Source organism: Schistocerca cancellata, chromosome 2 (genome assembly GCF_023864275.1).
Source record: "Schistocerca cancellata isolate TAMUIC-IGC-003103 chromosome 2, iqSchCanc2.1, whole genome shotgun sequence".
NCBI classification, from domain to species: domain Eukaryota; kingdom Metazoa; phylum Arthropoda; class Insecta; order Orthoptera; family Acrididae; genus Schistocerca; species Schistocerca cancellata.
Window position 1 is genome coordinate 228016774 of NC_064627.1, and position 20568 is coordinate 228037341.

At 42.0% G+C, this 20568-nt stretch overlaps 1 protein-coding gene across 1 annotated transcript in view; it reads right to left on the reverse strand.

Moving 5' to 3' along the window:
- Window positions 1-20568, reverse strand: part of LOC126144800 (uncharacterized) — a 104690-nt gene that overhangs the window by 25076 nt on the left and 59046 nt on the right. The window contains exon 3 of the mRNA XM_049915513.1: window positions 11192-11387. Coding sequence (XP_049771470.1) covers window positions 11192-11387 — 196 coding nt within the window. The remainder of the gene's footprint in view (window positions 1-11191; window positions 11388-20568) is intronic.

Consider the following 20568-nt stretch of genomic DNA (forward strand, 5'->3'; position numbering starts at 1 on the left):
AAATTGGTTCAGAAAGACACATGGAGGAAATTAGTTCATTATCAGAGAAAGTAGCCGAACTTTCGGATCAGGTCACTAACTTATCTACGAAGGTAGATGATAATCTGAATGACACAAAACCGGTAGTCTTTAATGACACAGAAGAGTGCGAACAAATTAGGAAACTGAAACAAAATCTGAATCAAATTAATACGCAACACCAAAGAGAAATACGGGAAGTACAAGAACAGCTGACACAGGTAATACAAGAATTACGTATTTCAGAGGACACTCGCGCCCCAATACGGGAAGAGGGACATAGAAATACGGAACAGCCACAAAATAATAACACAGGGCATTTCGGTAATTATGAAAGAAATTGGCAAGGTACACCGAAGTTTGAGATGGAACCGCCGACACGACGTAACAATGACCGATATGCTACTCGCCGACACGATGATTTTGACTATAAGCTGTTCATTACTACACGTAAATTCAAAACGTTTAAGAATTCTGCCAACGACATTCATCCACAAGCGTGGCTCCATCAATTCTCTCATTGTTTCCCTCCCAATTGGTCATTGGAGCACAGGTTAGAATTTATGTGTGGCTACTTAGAGAATGAACCAGCTGTAAGAATGCGATCGGTCATTCACGATTGCCACAGTGAAGGAGAATTTTACCATGCCTTCCTCTCAGCATATTGGTCTCAAGCCACACAGGACCGAGTAAAACATAGCATCATGATGATGAAACACTTCGAACAATCTGAATTTTCCAGTCTTGTGAAATATTTTGAAGACATGTTGCACAAGAATCAATACCTGTCAAACCCATACAGCCCCTCAGAACTCATCCGCATTTGCTTAATCAAATTACCTGAACACTTACGGCATATTATTTTGGCAGGACGTTGCAAAGACGACATTGAAGCTTTTCAGGGACTGTTACAAGAACTGGAAATTGACACAGACAGTCACGGGATGCGAAAACAGGAAAACAATCACTACAGGTCACATCCGTCACAATTCCGTGACGACAGAAACAATAAATGGCCACGACAAACCTATTCTTACAACGTAAATCGTGACCAAAACAGACACCACCCATATGACAACCACTGGCAGAGTAATAGTTACAGGGAAAGATCACCTTTCCGCGGTAATGACTATCACAGAGACAATCAGAGAAACAGACAATATGGGAACCAATATAACTATTATCAAGGGAGACAGAATAACTTTAGACGCAACGGTCCAGCACGCAGTTATGACTCAGAGAGAAATTCTCCACCACGTGACAGACAAGAAAGAAACTATGTAAACTACCGACAAAACGACAGACGTGAATTTCATCAGAACTGGCGGGTTTCTAACAGAGCTGGGCCCTCTGGGCAACGTGAATTTGTAGAAGTTAGGTCTCCAAATCCCAATAACGACGCGCGCCAACAAAGAGACAATAGGCAATGACTCACACCGCTGGCAGCCACAATATGTACTTATGAAACTGACGACGGAGCTGCCGTAGCTAGTAATTACGTAAAAATGGAAGACATTAGGGACATCTTACTCCAGGAACACGACGTAAAACATAACAACATTGCATATCCTGTGATTCACATTACTGTAAATGACGTAAAATTTACGGCAGTACTTGACTCTGGCAGTCCCATTTCAGTAATTAGTGAAACAGCTTTTAGCAAATGCAACAAATCGAACAATTGCCCCACACTTCCGTTACGTAAGATTAAATTACAAGGTGCAATCTTTGGAAAAAGTGTAGATGTACGCCAACAAACCAATTTAGAATTCTTTTGCCAAAGCCACAGCTTCTCTATGAACTTTCTTATTGTTCCATTATTGTCGACGGAAATTATACTGGGAGTAGACTTTTTGAATGAATACAAAGCAATCTTAAGCTTTCACGATGCTGAAATAAGTTTAGAGAAAGAAGGTAAGTCAATAGCTTTGAAATTTGAAGACTGGCTCTCAAACCATGATGAGGAAATTAATCGGCTTTACCTTCTGTTAGATAACAGTTCGGAATTTTCTACGGAACTAGACACTAACAATCACTCTGCAAGTACTGACGGGGATGACATCGACGGCATATTTGAAATTAATGAGTTAATTCAGAATAAAATTCAAACAATTGAGAATTGTAATGACACTGATAGGCAGGACCTTTTTGAGATTTTACAAGCACATTCCACAGTTTTTACTCACAAAACAGGAACAATCAAGGGATTTCAATACCAATTTCGTGTTCGTGAGCATACTAAATTTTGTGTTAGACCATACGTAATTCCAGCACATTATAGGGACCGTGTTAGAACAGAAATACAATCTATGCTTGACGAGGGCATTATTGAGCCTGCAGTAAGCTCATACAACAATCCGTTACATGTTGTTGAGAAGAAAAATGGATCGATCAGACTTGTCTTAGATTCGAGACAAATCAATACTATCATTATTCCTGAAACAGACAGGCCGCAGACGATGGAAGAACTTCTTCAAAATTTTAATGGTGTAAAAGTGTTGTCTTCCATTGATCTCAGATCCAGCTTTTATCAGATCGAACTTCATCCAGAATGCAGAAAATACACAGCTTTCCTTTGTTTCGGCGTTTGTTATCAGTTTCGGAAACTTCCTTTTGGTTTGAACATTTCTTCGGCAGCATTCATTCGTGGGTTAAATTCCATACTACCTGAGTTCTTAAAACGTCACGTCACCTTATATGTTGACGATATTCTAATAGCAGAAGCTTCATGGGAACAACACAATCGCATCCTCAACAGTTTGTTACGTATTTTTGCAGAATCTGGAATTACAGTTAACTTGGAAAAGTCTGAATTCGGTAGGACAAAGGTGAAGTTTTTGGGACATATTATTTCTTCTGAAGGCATTCAGCCGGATCCTGAAAAGTTAGAAGCAATCAGAGCCATTCCAGTTCCCTCCACAAAGAAACAAGTCCGCAGTTTTCTAGGTCTCGTAAATTTTTACCGTCGTTTTCTGAATATGCAAATTCTAGTTACACCAAAACTCTGTTCTCTCACTGGAAAAAATACTATTTGGAACTGGGACGAACAAGCACAGTTGGAATTCAATTCTTTGAAAGAAGCGTTACTTCACGCGCCAATACTAGCTCATCCAGATCTGTCACAAGATTTCTGCCTTAGTACGGATTCTTCTAAAGTCGGTCTTGGTGCCCACTTATTTCAAGAAGCCATAGAAAATGACACTACTGTTCAGAAAACCATTGCTTTTGCTAGCCGAGTGCTAACAAAATCTGAAAAAAATTATTCCGTTACTGAATTAGAAGCTTTAGCTATCGTTTGGGCATTTAACAAATTCCGTTTCTTTCTTTCTGGTAAGCACGTAAAAGTATACAGTGATCATCGTGCATTACAATTTCTTATGTCTTCAAAATTAAATCATGATAGGTTAAAACGTTGGGCATTGTTTCTGCAAGAATTCCGCTTCACAATAGTCTACATTCCCGGCAAGGAGAACATTGTTGCGGACGCGCTGTCACGCGCACCGGCTGGGCTTGAGAAAAGTAACACAGAAGGCAACCTCGAGAAAAATTTCAGTATTCTTTACATTCAGAAAGTCGCCTTTGAAAACTTTATCACCACATCTTTAAAGGACATTGCTCATGAACAAGATAAAGATCCGATTTGGAAAGACATCAAAAGTAAATGGCATGAAAAGACACACACTCAGATTCGGCATTATTACCTGGTTAGAAACAACATACTCTTCAAACGCTGCACTGTTGATGACAAGCTATGGGTACTTTGCATTCCAGACGATTTTGTTAATAAGCTCATTTGGTACATTCATTTCAGCTACGCACATTTTGGCCCACGAAAATGTTATCATATTCTTCGAACGACTTGTTATTTTAACAATATGGAAAAGCGAATTCGAAGAGTCTTGTCTATTTGTAAACTTTGTCAAAAGGCGAAACCGTCTACTATATCACATCGTGCTCCGTTGTTTCCAATTATTCCTTCTAAATTAAAAGAATTTGCTGCTGTTGATCTTTTGGGACCCCTTGTCAGAACATCGAATGGATTTTCGTACGTTCTAGTCGCTGTTGAACTTACTTCAAAATTTGTTTCTTTCACTCCGTTACGTAAAGCCACTGGACGGTCTGTATCCAACGCCTTTGTTAAAAATTTCTTACGTGAAGTTGGACACGTTAGTAAAGTCATTTCAGATAACGGACCACAATTCAGATCTGCTGTTTGGTCACGCATGCTTCGGAACCATAAAATCAAACCTGTTTTTATTTCATTGTATTCACCACATTGTAACCCGTCTGAACGGATTATGAAAGAAATCAATAAGCTTTGCAGACTTTATTGTCACAGAAAGCATCAGCATTGGGACAGATTTCAAAATGTGCTGAATGAAATGCCTCATGATTCCACTGCTTTACCACCTACTCTTGTACTGAAGAATGTAGAACCTCCGAACAGAATCAGAGAGCTTGTACCTTTCCCGAATACACGTAAACTTCGACACAAAGACATAATTGATTTGGCTCTTAAAAATATAAAATCTGCAGCAGACAAAAGGAGAAAACTATACGGTAAAGCAAATGCAAAGAAATTATATATTGGTCAGAAAGTTCTCATTAAAGCTCATTCATTGTCACATAAGAAGAAACACTTGAGTCACAAATTCTTTCTAGTTTACAATGGACCTTACAGAATCCGACGTATACCACATGATAATTGCGTTGAAGTTGAAACTCTGCGTACTAGGAAGAGTAAAGGTTTACACCACATTTCTCATGTAAAACCATTTATTGACAGATAATCTGCTTTTTAACTTAGTCTTTGCAATTTTCACTTCACGCTACTTGTACAATTTGTCACACTGAGAAACTGTTAACATGCAACTATGTTTTAAAGCTAACTAACCATCCAGTCAAGAACATAGGTAACTTAGACAAGTAATTGCTAATGCATTGTTATTGCGAACAGACGACACAGTGTTGTTATTTATACATTCCTCCTTGTTAGTTGCACGATTACGTAACGAATATACGGCTTACATACTTAGAACATATACCAGCACTGCTAATGAAATTTTCATGCAACATTTTGGTTTGCTTGAGAGTGGATTCTGGATTTGAGGTGCTTTCTGTGAAATGCCAGATGACACAGTGGTTAGTTTATGTGACAGCTACGCGATTTTATCACGACGCTGCTAATGCGTGATAATTTACAATGTTGCTTTTGCGGTGTATCTGTTTTATATCTGCACAGTTTTTTTTGAATTCTTCTATAAAGTGAGACATGTTTTAGTGGTGACTTTTGTGCTATTGCTACAAGGAGACAGCCTTTTCCGTAGGACAACAATACGTTACAGCACAGTACTTTCCTCATCACGGCAATAAGCGTAATAACTAACGCAAAGCATTTCACGTTTGTGTATCATGAGGTAAGTACATTGACTTCTGCAGAACTTAGCTTTTGGAGGACGATAAATACGACACTTCCCAGAGATTATCTTACAGCAAGACGCATATTTAGCGCTACAGGACACGTATTTGAGTGATTAATTTTGTACTTAAAACATTTATTTTTAAAGATTTTTGAATTACAAAGAAAGTTTTTCGTGATATATTTCATTCCATTGCTGTAATCTGTAACACCTGAGGGTATAATTACAATAAACCTCAGGGGGGTACATGCTTACTTTGTGTACCATGTGTTTGGCAAGCACAAGGAGCCCTAGCTAATATGGTATTTGCTTATACAATTTAACACATCGGTACCATATTTCTCTAAAACACAAATTACACAGCTATCTGATCATTTAACTGAGAGAGACAAACCTTTTTACTACGTCAGTGACAGATGTTTACGCAATTACACAGTTGGGTAACTTCACACTTATGAAATTGTATTTTGTCTCTACTGTGTGAACTGTTCATATTTTTTCAGAACCATTGTGATACTATGAGAGCTTTGAATGATGTATTTGGTAAGGGAGAATGATTTTAAAGTACGTTTGAGGCAGATGAGACTTTTGACATGAGCAGAGAATTTTCTTTAGGTTTTGAAACAATTGCAGAAAGCTACGACGTTTTTGAGATTTGACTGAGGTGTTATGATGTTATTTTTACGACGACGATGTGTATTATGCTGTTGAGGTATGTTTATGTCAATAAGATGATGCTACCATATATGAGGAATGTGATTACGTGTTTATATGTATATGAATAATGAATAGAAGTTAAGGACTCTTGACTTGTGAAAAAGGATGTTGGAAACCGAGAATCGTACTTTAAGAGTTATGAAATGTGTGTGAAAATGCGTGAATGTATCACAATGCCAGCGAAAATTTTTTGGACACTGTTATATTCATAGGAGTTTGTTTCTACACATTTGCAACGTAAATTCTCGACCTGTGAAATGTTTATATGAGACTGTCTCTGTAGCGGAAAAATGTCGTAAATATTTCCATAAGAAAGTTAAGTGACCACCTGCACGTGCGTCGTCGGCACACAGCTGTGTCAGACACCTGGAGAACAAGCCATTAGGGTGTGCCTTTCATCGCTAATGCGACACCCTCGTTACTTGAAAACATATGATTACTCGCACTTTGTGCTAATTACTGAAATGCTTATGAATTGATGGGAAATATTCGTACATCTGCACACCTGATTATGACAAGTGTCTTTCTCCGAGAGTTGAGTGCTACTAACTTACGAAATGCCACATGACTATTGAATGATATTTTTATGCTTTGCTTTTCATAGTTGCTTATTTCATTTGATGTCTGGTTTCCAGCTGTGTTGCAGCATTGCTTTTATAAAATGAAATGCATTTGCTAATGTGAACACTTTCTGTCAACAGATCTATTAAATAATTATTTTATGATCCACATTCTTTAAAAAAGGAGCACTTGGAAAGGAAAGAACAATAAGAAGGAACTAGTAACAGTAACTGGACACATAGTTTTCTTTTCAAGTACATGGTAATATTTTTTTTTTACAATAAGTTGTTGTGGTGCACCACTTTAATTACATAGACATTAGGATGTGAATAGACATTTCCCTTTTCTGCATTGTTGTTTTTACTGTAATATTTTTCTGCTTGAGCTATGTCATGTATAGATATAAGTTTTATATTTTTTATATTTTTATATTTGCTGCTGCTGTTTGCCAGGCATAGTGTTATTGAATTTGATTTTTGCTAATTTCTTAATGCTGCTTGCTTCGCAAATCTGCGTTTTTTTCATTGCTGTTTATATTAACTGTTTTATGTGATGCTGCATTGGCTCGTCCCTTGATATATATATCTGAGCTCAGTAGATTTAAGTTAGCTTAAGAGGGGGTAGACTATATAAGACACTGACTATGGAGAATAGGTAAAGAATGCAATGCGAAGTTATATGTAAAAGATTTGGGCCCAAATGAGTATTGTACAATCAGAAATAATTATTTTGAAAGAAATATGAATAGAATACAGGAAGGAGGTATAGATAGGACCTTTTGGGAATAACGATGAACGAAGGGAGATCTCCATGCAAAATACTGCAGTAAAACAAACCCTGTCCTTTCCTTTTGTGTTATCCCACTATATGTTTGTGTACCCTTGTGTATTTGTGGTTTTCCTGTCTTTATGTGTTGATGTGTTTATGTGCTGATGAGAGCTATGTTGTAGAATTTTTCTAATACTCTGTTATTTTCTTTGTAAAGATGCTTAGACATTATTTATTCTGTGTTGTTTTAATGCTCATGTGTGAAGTTGACGTTCTAAAAGTGATTCTGATCTTTTATTTTTGTACTCATGTCATAATTTCTGTAACACTGATGTATATGTTTATTTCTATTCTTTTGTAAAGCCTGTACTACAAATGTTATCTGTATTGTTATGTTTTTAATTATGTATTTTGTACCTTTGTCATTGTATTCTTATGTTATAAAATTGTAATTGACAGCAGTTCATCAAATTAAGTAACTTGTAAGTTCCATCTCACTGCACACATATCTGTTGGTCATAGTATATGGACAATATGTGAGAAGTAGGGACTGATAGTGTTTGCACGTGTGTTGATAATTCAGCAAGGGACTGGATAACAGCATTGCTGGTTCTAAGGACAATTCCACAAACTTTGTGAGTGCACAAGTGGGGGTATATGGACTTGCTATCTTCTCTGCAAGACTCTTCGATGGTGATTGTGCACCTGCACAGTCGCAACAGATGGCTGCTGGCCATCTCTACAAGGACTACAGTGGGCCTGTCCACAATTTCTACAAGGACTACAGTGGGTCTGCACCTCTGGTGGCCCACAAATACCACAATCTCTACCAGGACTACAGTGGGTCTACTCTGTGATGACCTACCTACCAATATTCTTCGAAACGTCGACTGACTCTGCTGTGGGTTTGCTCTGTTGTGGCCCATTACCTGTCAGCATGTCAAGAGTCAGCACTGTCTTACCGTTGGAAGGACAATACTACTTCTTCAAGACTGCATGGAAATCCACTACTTCTGTGTGCATTGTATTTTACTGCTCAGACTTTGAGCAAACAAACTGCAGGTTTACTCTTATGATGAATGATCAGGACTGTCTTTATTGACTGTGAAAAAATTTTAGCTGTTGACCAACATTGTATCAATAAGTGTGTGCATTTGATATCTTTGTTATTGTAATTATGAAAAATTTTATCAAATCTTTATTGGCCACTGCCCAAAAATATTTTGTAAAATTTTTTGTGGGGAGCATGGGGGCTATGTAAGTAGGCTGTTTAGATTTTTATATGGGTAATGCCACGAAGCGCTCTGTATGAAAATCACTGGCTGTGCTGTGTGCAGTCTGTGGCTAGTTTGCATTGTTGTCTGCCATTGTTGTCATGAACTGCTATAGCTGGATGTTAACAGCGCGTAGCGTTGCGCAGTTGGAGGTGAGCCGCCAGCAGTGGTGGATGTGGGGAGAGAGATGGCGGAGTTTTGAAAAATGTCATGAACTGCTGTATATATTATGAATTTTGAGGTAAATACATTGTTTGTTCTCTATTAGAATCTTTCATTTGCTAAGACTATCAGTAGTTAGTGCCTTCCGTAGTTTGTATCTTTTATTTAGCTGGCAGTAGTGGCACTCGCTGTATTGCAGTAGTTCGAGCAACGAAGATTTTTGTGAGGTAAGTGATTTGTGAAAGGTATAGTTTAATGTTTGTCAGGGCCATTCTTTTGCAGGGATTTTTGATAGTCAGATTGCGTTGCGCTAAAATTATTGTGTGCCAGGTTAAGCACAGTCTTGTATAAATTGTTCTAAAGGGGACGTTCCATGTATAAATGGTTCTAAGGGGACGTTTCATAACACAACCGCCTGAGCCTCTGATTCAGACCCTCCACTCGGCTCTGCAGAAAAGGACCACAGTCGGTTCTGTCGACGACGCTGCAGATGGTGAGCACCGCCTTAATCTGGCAAGCAGGACTGGCAGTCTTTACCATTTCCGCTAGCCGCTCGAAACCAGAGAGAATCTCCTCCGATCCAAAGCGACACACGTCATTGGTTCCGACATGTGCCACCATCTGCAGTTGGCTGCACCCTGTACTCTTCATGGCATCCGGAAGCACACTTTCCACATCCGGAATCACCCCCCCCCCCCCCCCCGTATGCTGCACACGGAGTGCACACTGGCTTCCTTCCCCTCCTTGCAGCCATGTTCCTAAGGGGCCCCATTATGCGCCTAACGTTGGAGCTCCCAACTACCAGCAAACCCACCCTCTGTGAATCCCAGACCTTGTGGACGGAGAAGCTTCCTCTGGAACAGGGTGGACGACTGCATCCGGGCCTACGATGCATACGGAGCCCTAGTCTTGGAGTCGAGGGATGAACTCTGCAGCTTGTAGGCTCGGCAGTTACTGGAGACCGTACACGACTCTGAGAACTATCCGCCGTAGCTCAGTGCTCCGGTATTTAACGAGGCATCGACCAATCACTATCCACACACGTGATACCCATTGGCTGGCAGCTGTAGCCCCTGGCCTATCTCGATTTATTTCGTACTGCCAACCCATACAGCTGCTGCATTACGAGTGTTTCGAGCGCGGCTTATCGATTGTGGTGCGGTATTATAGCATTTGTAGACTTAGAGTAAGCTTTTGACAATGTTGATAAGAATACTCTAATTCTGAAGGTGGCAGGGAGCGAAAGGCTATTTACAGTTTGTACAGAAAGCAAATGGCAGTTATAAGAGTCGAGGGGTATGAAAGGGAAGCAGTGGTTGGGAAGGGAGTGAGACAGGGTTTTAGCCTATCCCCAATGTTATTCAATCTGTATATTGAACAAGCAGTAAAGGAAACAAAAGAAAAGTTCGGAGTAGGTATTAAAATCCATGGAGAAGAAATAAAAACTTTGAGGTTCGCCGATGACATTGTAATTCTGTCAGAGACAGCAAAGGACTTGGAAGAGCAGTTGAACGGAATGGACAGTGTCTTGAAAGGAGGGTATAAGATGAACATCAACAAAAGCAAAACGAGGATAATGGAATGTAGTCGAATTAAGTCGGGTGCTGCTGAGGGAATTAGATTAGGAAATGAGACACTTAAAGTAGTAAAGGAGTTTTGCTATTTGGGGAACAAAATAACTGCTGATGGTCGAAGTAGAGAGGATATAAAAAGTAGACTGGCAATGGCAACGAAAGCGTTTCTGAAGAAGAGAAATTTGTTAACATCGAGTATAGATTTAAGTGTCAGGAAGTCGTTTCTGAAAGTATTTGTATGGAGTGTAGCCATGTATGGAAGTGAATCATGGACGATAAGTAGTTTGGACAAGAAGAGAATAGAAGCTTTCGAAATGTGGTGCTACAGAAAAATGCTGAAGATTAGATGTGTAGATCACATAACTAATGAGGAGGTATTGAATAGAATTGGGGAGAAGAGGAGTTTGTGGCACAACTTGACTAGAAGAAGGGATCGGTTGGTAGGACATGTTCTGAGACATCAAGGGATCACCAATTTAGTATTGGAGGCCAGCATGGAGGGCAAAAACAGAAGACGGACCAAGAGATGAATACACTAAGCAGATTCAGAAGGATGTAGGTTGCAGTAGGTACTGGGAGATGAAGAAGCTTGCACAGGATAGAGTAGCATGGAGAGCTGCATCAAACCAGTCTCAGGACTGAAGACGACAACAACTCTCTGGAGCTAAGAGCGTGGCTGGCAGCTGGCGCTACTGACCGTGCTGGTGCCAGACGCCCCTGTCGAGAACTCCGTCGGCGGATCGCACAGACTTGTTGGCGCTGCTCCTGTAGTACTCGACGTGGAACAGCGTGGAGCCGTTCTCGTGCTGCCAGAAGTCCAGCCACACGCACGTGTCCGCGCCCCACATCGGCATCGGGAACACCACCTCCACCACATACCACCGGCCAGATATCTGTTAGCAGAGAAAAACACCAGCAACACATGAAACTCACACGATAGATGCGAGAAGTAAAACATCAGGAACAGTACTGTACGTGCAAATTGTACTGACATTCGGTGCGGTGGCTCACAAAAGCGACGGTAAAGGCATCTCCAATTTATAGTCGCTCCCAGCAGTCACCGCGCCGAGTGTCAACTTAGTTTGCACGTATAGTTATGTACCAGCTCCCACATAGCTGTAAACACAAAAGTATTGGGAGTACTACGTACACCGGACAAAAGCATTTGTCACTCTCAGGAGAAATGGTACCAGTTCGGCGAGGAAAAAATTCTACAAATTATTTGGGTAAGCCTTATCCAGCTAAAGCCAAAAAAATGTTCAAAAATGTGTGAAATCTTATGAGACTTAATTGCTAAGGTCATCAGTCCCTAAGCTTACACACTACTTAACCTAAATTATCCTAAGGACAAACACACACACCCATGCCCGAGGGAGGACTCGAACCTCTGCCGGGATCAGCCGCGCAGTCCATGACTGCAGCGCCTAAGACTGCTCGGCTAATCCCGCGCGGCCAGCTAAAGCCACTCATTGGCGAATACGTTGCGTAGAGCCACCAAATTGTCGTAAAGAAGATTTCTACATTTCCCGCAGTTTCAAATCGTATCAGAAATTTTCTGTCCAGTCGCGAGCAGGCGATTTAGTTGGCCAGTCGATGGTTGGTCAAACCAAAAATGTCTACGTGCTGCCCCGTGAATATGACTGCCATCTTGGAAGACGAGAGAGTCTACAGAAACTTCATGAACATGTACCAGGGCCATTCGAAAAATAAAGTCCGACCGGTCGCGAAGTGAGAATCAAAAATTTCTTACTTGCAACAGTTTGCTGCCTCTCCGGCTTACATTTGTTGTAAAGTTGTACCAACTTTCCAGTACTCTCGTCACATAAGGCAGCCACCTGTGCTTTCCGCCACTTCCCTACGCTGGTCTGCAGTTCGTTGTCTGTGCCAAAATGTTGTCTTCTTGGTAGTGGTTCACGTGAGTAGAGATGAACATCAGGGGGAGCCAAGTACGGGCTGAACGGTGGGTGATCAGACACATCCATCGCTGCAGGGGCATTCTCATTGCCACTGCAATGTGCGCGGCAGAGAGTTGTCATGAAGAAATATATGACAGCTACTTTATGTGCGGTTGCACGAAATTAGGCGAAACATTGCAATGGGCACCCATACTTGGAAGGAGACACCATTGTTCTAGACAGGTTTACGTGCTCACTGTGTGCTTAGAACTGAAACGAGCGACGTGACGCGATATACAGGCATGCTAGAGACAGTGACAAACACATCTTTGCAAAACTTCATCGGATTTTCTCTGTCGTTTCCATTTCGCGACCTATCGGACCTTTCCGAATAGTCCTCATAGAAGAAAGGGCAACACTTGATCATCGCAAAGTTGAAATAAATATCCTGGTTCGAGTTCGCAGTAATATGACTGAGTGAGTGTAAATCATGGTACAAAAATACCCCCAAAATATCACGGGATCCCCTCCGTTCTAAGCTACAAAACTACATCCTCCACGTATCGAGGATTGAACGCCTCACTGGGCCATCGGTTCACTCTACACCACGCATGTCTGAAGAAAAAAGAGATAAAATCGCACCTTGATGGACCATATTACACGCCTCCTGTACGCTATTGTCCAGGTTTTGTGTTTTTATCCACTGAAAGCGTTTTAGTGGTTGAATTATAATTGTTTTGATAATAAATGAAAGGACAAGCGGTGCCAGCTGCAAGAAAGTGTTTTGGACCACACATATAAATATGAGGGAGTTTCAAAAAGTAAGTTACACATTTTTACGTGAGGCCAAGTTCTGTAACATTTGTTCACTAACATTTGTCCGGAAGTTTGGTGGCAAGCGAAAGTGTTCACACTCAGAAGAGTGCTCCTGGAGTCACTCTGTAGCGGTTCTGGACGTGTGGTGTGTCGCATTGTCCTGCTGGAATTGCCCAAATCCGTCGGAATTCACAATGGATTTGAATCGATACAGTTGATCAGACAGCATGCTTATGCACGTGTCAGCTGTCAAGAGTCGTATCTAGACGTGTCAGGGGTCCCGTGACACTTCATTACAGAGCCTCCACCAGCTTGAACAGTCCACTTCTGACTTGCAGGGTCCATGAATTCACAAGGTTGTATCCATATCCGTACAAGTCCATCCGCACGATACACTTTGAAACGAGACTCGTCCGACCAGGCAACATGTTTCCGGTCATCAACACTCCAGTGTCGGTGTTGACGGCCCCAGCAAGGCGTAGAGCTATATGTCGTGCAGTCAACAACAGTACACGAATGGGGCTTGGGCTCCAATAGTCCATATCGATGATGTTTCGTTGAATAGTTAGCACGCTGACACTTGTTGATGGCCCAGCATCGAAATCTGTAGCAATCTGCGGGAGGGTTGCACTTCTGTCACGTTTAACGATTTTCTCCAATCGTCGTTGGTCCCGCTCTTGCAGGACATTTTTCCTGCCACAGCGATGTCGGAGATTTGATGTTTTACCAGTTTCCTGATATTCACGGTACTCGTGAAATGGTCGTACGGAAAAATCCCCACGTCTTCGCTACCTCGGAGGTGCTGTGTCCCATCGCCTGTGCGTCGACTGTAACACCACGTTCAAACTCACTTAAATCTTGGTAACCTGCCATTGTAGCAGCAGTAACCGATCTAACAACTGCGCCAGACACTTGTTGTCTTACATAGGCGTTGCCGAGCGGAGCATCGTATTCTGTCTGTCTACATACCTCTGTACTTGAATACCCATGGCTATATTAGTTTCCCTGGCGCTTCAGTGTATTTAAGCGCTACAGACTACGGTTAAGAGTACGAGGCGCTCTTAGGAATGAACGAAACTTCTACTCGGTGTAATGAGAACTATACGAGGAAGAAATGATATAGATAATTCTTGTTCTATACGAGCTTAAGGATAATCACTTTGTAATTATATGCCTAAGGTGGTAATTGTTATACAACGAAACCACGCAACTGTATTTGATTACGCGATTTAAGTCCGTATGTGCTGCTAATGTGGAAAATATATTCTATTAATTTCATGTTATATTTTCCCCTGTACGTATTTAGGATCATAAATTCCCATATATAAATAAAGTTGGCTGCTCCTGGATCGTAAGGACCTGCGTAGGTTGGATACTCGTAGACACAACCTGCAATTTCATAACAGCCTTGTTTGGGGGTGTATGTCCTTTGTCGGTATTTTCACATTTAGTACAACACGACGACAGCTCCCATCCAGCTTCCATTGAGAGAGCTACTCTGGCCCATGTGTGGACTGCTTACTTTCCACGAATGTGTAAAGAAATTCTATGAACAGAACTGCACGTTCTAAAAATTAATATTCTCATATTCAGTTAATCAGTTACCCAATCTTCAAATCCAGGATAAAATAGTAACCAGAATTCAACATTTTTGCGATTTTCTTACGGAAGAATTTGTCTTCTTATTAGTGTGCAAAATAATTTTCAAAATTATATCCTAAGGACTGTCCCCTCAATTATTAACTTCATTAGTTTTGGAGAAATCTTAGTTAATTTTGGGAGATGTAGTTTAACGTAAATTACATGGTGCAAGATCTGGATTTTTCATCAGCATCACCCACGTCTGTGCAACCTCGGTCAAACCGTCAGCACTATTTCACTACGGCGGGATGCAACATTGCATTTGGTCCGCATACCACCAGAATTTGATGGTGAATTTTTGTAGTATTTTCTTGTTTTGCTCACAAGACTCGTATTGTGCCGCGTACTCCAACTTGGGAGTTCCCGTACCATTTCACGTCCACACTGTGATACACCTGTTATCTGTACCACAGCAAAACTGCATTTTCAGGAGACCCAGAACATGTGCTCTCTTCTGACAATGCCCCAATCACGTTGCCTAATAGTCTTACCGTGGAACAAAAAAAAAAAAAGGTTCAAATGGCTCTGAGCACTATGAGACTTAACATCTATGGTCATCAGTCCCCTAGAACTTAGAACGACTTAAACCTAAGGACAGCACACAACACCCAGCCATCACGAGGCAGAGAAAATCCCTGACCCCGCCGGGAATCGAACCCGGGAACCCGGGCGTGGGAAGCGAGAACGCTACCGCACGACCACGAGATGCGGGCAATGGAACAACATGTGTATTTACTTTCTGAAGTGCTTACGTAATTAACAGATTCATATATAAATACTTTATCTCTTTCCATACTATCAATGAAATATAGGGTGTGCATAAATGTTCACCCTGATAACAAAATGATGTAACTCTTTATTGGATATAGCGAAAATGCCTCTAGTCATTAAGTTTTGAACATATAAAAGAGTTAATACAAGCGTAATAAAAAACAATCGTAAATATAATTAAAATTTAATCTTGAAATCACGGTGAACATTTATGGACATCCGGTACAACAATAATACGCCAATTAACAATAAGAAGGTTTTCACGTTCGTTGCCAGGGTTTTAAATCGTGGTGACTAAGAGACAAACGGAATTAGCAGTCAGACTTAGATAGTATTGCTATTGTGGAAATCATTTACCGAGCGATGGGCGGGCTGCAGGAGACGTGGTTGAATGCACATTGCAGTCGGCTGGCAGATCTCGCGGCTGGCTGGATGTGGCAGACGGTGCGAGATCGTTAGGGAATGGGTAGAGTTGGATGTCCGGCGTTCTGGCTTTAGTGGCAGTGACGCTCGGAAAACAACTCTCATCAAGGTAATTATCGATGTGTCTACTCTGGCATCTCCACGTAAGGTCCCTACTGTATAGTCTCACCAGAAAGTGTAACCTTCGCAGTACTTCAGTCTACTCACTATACACGGCGTTGACAAAAGTCTTGGGATATCTCCTAATATTGTGTCTGACCTCCTTTTGCCTGGTGTAGTACAGCAGATCGACGTGACATGGACATAACAAGTCGTTGCAAGTTCTCTGCAGAAATAATGAGCCGTGCTGCCTCTACAGCTGTCCATAATCGCGAAAGTGTTGCCGGTGCAAGATTTTGTGCACGTACTGATCTCTCGATTATGCCCGGTTAATATTCAATGGCATTCATGTCGGGTGATCTGGGTGGCCAAATCATACGCTCGAATTGTTCAGAATGTTCTTCAAACCACTCGTGAACATCTGTGGCCCAGTGACATCGCGCATAGTCATCCATAAAAATGCCATCATTGTTTGAGATCGTGATGTCCATGAGTGGATGCAGAAGGTCTCCATGTACCTGAATATAACCGTTTCCTCTCAATGTTCGGTTCAGTTGGACCAGAGGACCTAGTCAGTTCCATGCATACACAGCCAACACCATTATGGAGTCACCAATGGCTTGCACGGTCCTTTGTTGACAACTTGGGTCCGTGGTTTCGCGGGATCTGCGCCACAATCCAACCCTACCATCAGTTCTGACCAACTGAAATCGGGACGCATCTGGCCAGGTCAACGCTTTCCAGTCGTCTAGGTGCCGACCAATATGGGCACGAGCTCAGGAGATGCGCTGCAGGCGATGTCGTGCTTTTAGCTAAGCCACTCGCGGCAGTCGTCTACTGCCATTGCCCATTAGCGTCAACTTTCGCCACACTATCCTAACGGTCACGTCCGTCGTGTGTTCGATATTGATTTCTGTAGTTATTTCACGCAGTATTGCTTGTCTGTTAGCACTGACGACCCTACGCAAACGACACTGCCCTCGGTTGTTGTCCGTGGTGAGAAGTAACGCCTGGAATTTGGTATTCTGGGCAAGTTTTTGATACTGCGGATCTCGAACTACTGAATTTACGAAATGGAACGTCCCATGGGTCTAGCTCCAACTACCATTGCAGAGTCTGTTAATTTCCTTCGTGCTGTCACAATCATATCGGAAGCCTTTTCACGTGAATAACATCTGTTGGGTTTGAAAATGTTTCTCTCACTTTCTTTTTACGACCGCAATTCTTGAGCATTTTACGTGATCAGCAGAAGCAACCGCCCTGTATCAACAGACCTCCATGTGCCGACACCAAGCCAGTCTTCAGGAAGACTCTACAGCTTGAACAACTGCTAATTATGACACCTGGTCATCGACTCTGGTCCAGATCGTTCGGCGTGATATATAAGCACAGCTACTACCGTGAAGTCAGCAAGCAGCAGAATTTAAACCTGACTGAACCACCTTGTCATCCCTGAACAGCTGAGACACTTACGTGAGGCCCAGTGTGCGACAGAGGGCACTGTGCCAATAATGCAGCCATTTCTACCATAATTGAGCCGCGAATTCCTGCCAATCACCTGAGCATCTGGACACTTGGGGTCTTGGGAATGCGAAGCGAGTGCCCAGCCATCCCTGTACCAGCCATGATATCAATGATGGACTTCCATGTCCTGCGCCGGTGGCCATTATGCTGTCTGAAGTGTTCACTGTAGATTAGCTATGCTGTGCCGCCACGACACAGATCAGGAAATGCAAGCATTCCCTTACTCACCAGCTGCAGTAAGGTACTGACTCAGCGCTTTTCCTTCGTACCATGTTGGAGGTCGGCGCACTGGCTGACATATTCAGTTTGGTGACCAACCACGCTAGCAGCATCAGAGACCAATAATTCTAAGGAAATTGCAACACGCGACCGCTACGGTCGCGGGTTCGAATCCTGCCTCGGGCATGGATGTGTGTGATGTCCTTAGGTTATTTAGGTTTAAGTAGTTCTCAGTTCTAGGGGACTGATGACCTCAGATGTTAAGTCCCATAGTGCTCAGAGCCATTTGAACCATTTGAATTCGAAATTGCAATGAAGAATTTCTTGTATCTACGAACTGTCTTCCAATTTTATGATTGATGTCAAAGAAACTGCTGAAGAAAAAATCAACAATCAGGTTCCGTTGTAACCACATTTTCAAAGGGGTAAGGAGAGTGGCTGGATGAAAGACAGAATGCTGAAGAATTATCTAGAACAGCAAGACATGTAAGTAGTATGTCAGTCGTGCGCTCCTCTACATCCTTTCCCTACTTTTGCTACAGCCTTGGTGTTACATACCATTATAGTGTTCGGTAACGGACCTAAGGCTGAACCCTAAGTTTTGTAACATGCATGCAGTACACTTTATCTGGGCATTCCGCTCCGTGCACCGAGACTCATCCTGTAGTTTGTTGGGGATATCGAGGGAAGTGGCATTACGCCAGTAAGCGCCGAGAGTGTGCCTGATTAAGGCATGGAAAACCCTGGGTATCCTTAAAACTTCAGTTATTTCTTAACGATAAGTCAGAATAGGCATAATGTTTGTATTGTAAAGAAGAACTGTATAGAGTAAAAGTTTTAGGGTGTGTAAGGATGACAGGAATATCATGTATATTAGCAATTAAAGATAGGAATTACTTGTGACTTAAAGGTTATGGCTAAGTTAGGAACATTAGGAGATGTAATCCGGGAAAATGTGACTCCCCAGGGAAAGAAGTTAACATGTACTACTTGGTTCGTTAAGCCAGGTACAGTGCTGATCAATTAGAACAAGAGTGAAAAGTTGCCACAGCATTGCTTGGTTAGGTTTTACTATCTTCGTAACATGTTACTTTGTCTCAGAACAGTAAAAATGCTGAGATACCAAAAGAATGTGGCGTCGCCAATTAAACCGCTCCATGCCCTTAGAGAATCAGCGTTCATGATATACATCACCAACAACAGCCGAGCAAGCGAAGGAAATGAATAGTGTGAACGAAGGAAATGAATAGTGTGAAAGTCTGTCAGATGTTAGAAGACATGTGAAAGTAAAGGAATTAAAGGGATTTTTTTACACGACACAGATGAGGGTTATATAGCGTCTGTAGCCAGGGGAGAGTTAAGGAGAATTATAGGATTAGTATACTTCAAAACTGGGACTGGTATAGTGCCTGTAGTTACGAAAATTGTAGGATTATTGTACAGCACAGGTAGGGTTGATATAGTCTTGTACCAAGTCAGTGTTACCACTAGATAAATCCCTCGGAGCGTGAGGAATTATTTAAACATTAACAAAGAATGAAAGGAGTAATAGATTATGGCATTTTGTATACAGTCACGACTCACAATGTCTTGAGAACACAACCAAAGCAAAGTTACCATGAATCTCCTGCTATTGTATAAGCGGCGATCGAAAAATTTCCATTTGAGGGTGTTGCTGCAACGTATGTGCAACGTAGTGCGACTCCGAAGCGGATATATAAGCACCAACGGGCAAGAGATCAGTGTGGCAACAGTGTCTTTCCAACGTGCCTATGGTAAATGCGGAAACGTGAACTATGGCGACGTAATTACCAGATGCGCACAAACAGGACCATATTGCTGTTATTCGTTTCTTGACTGCCGAAGGACAGCAGACATCCATCGGATAGTGAAGAACGTGTATGGGGTAGCATGTCTGAAAAACACCATAGCATAATACAGCGCGACAAGGTGTGCTACTGCTTTATGTTAAAGAACGTCCCCATATTGCAAATGTTGTAAAGCAAAAGTTACGTCAGCTCAAGTTGGAGACACTCGAGCACCAGCCCTATAGTCTTAATCTCTCCACATGCGATTACCATGCCTTCAGTTCCCTAAAAAAGGCCTTTACGGGTCGACGAATCCAGTCGGACAAGGATGTGCGACAGGCACTTACGGACTTCTCCAGGCAGCAGAACACTTGTTTCACCAAACGCGTATCTTCAACGCCGTACGTCAGTGGAATGATGGCCTCAGTACCCACGGTGATTTTGCCTAATTGGAATACCGATTCCGGAATATACAGCCTTTGAACGAAAGCTTTCTGATCGCCCCTTATAAATAAACTTTCCCGAATTACTAATACGAGTGTTGTCCAGAAAGTAAGTTCCAGTCGGTCGCGAAATGGACACCACAGTGAAAAGCCGATGAAGCATTGCACAGATGTGCTGGGTAGTGTCTCTAGTATGGCCGTCGATCGCATCAAGACGTTCTGTTCAGTTGTGAGCGAGTAAAGGTGCCTAGAACAACGATGTCTCCAGCCACAGGACGGCCCAATGAGAGGCTTCGCCTTAATGAATGCAGCCCACCTAACACAACTGTCACGCACTTCCTTCTTCATGGAAATTCTCAGCCGCACTCTGCAGGGGCAGTGAAGACGCTCCTGCAGCATTTTCGATGGGAAGTGTTCGATCACCCACAACACAGC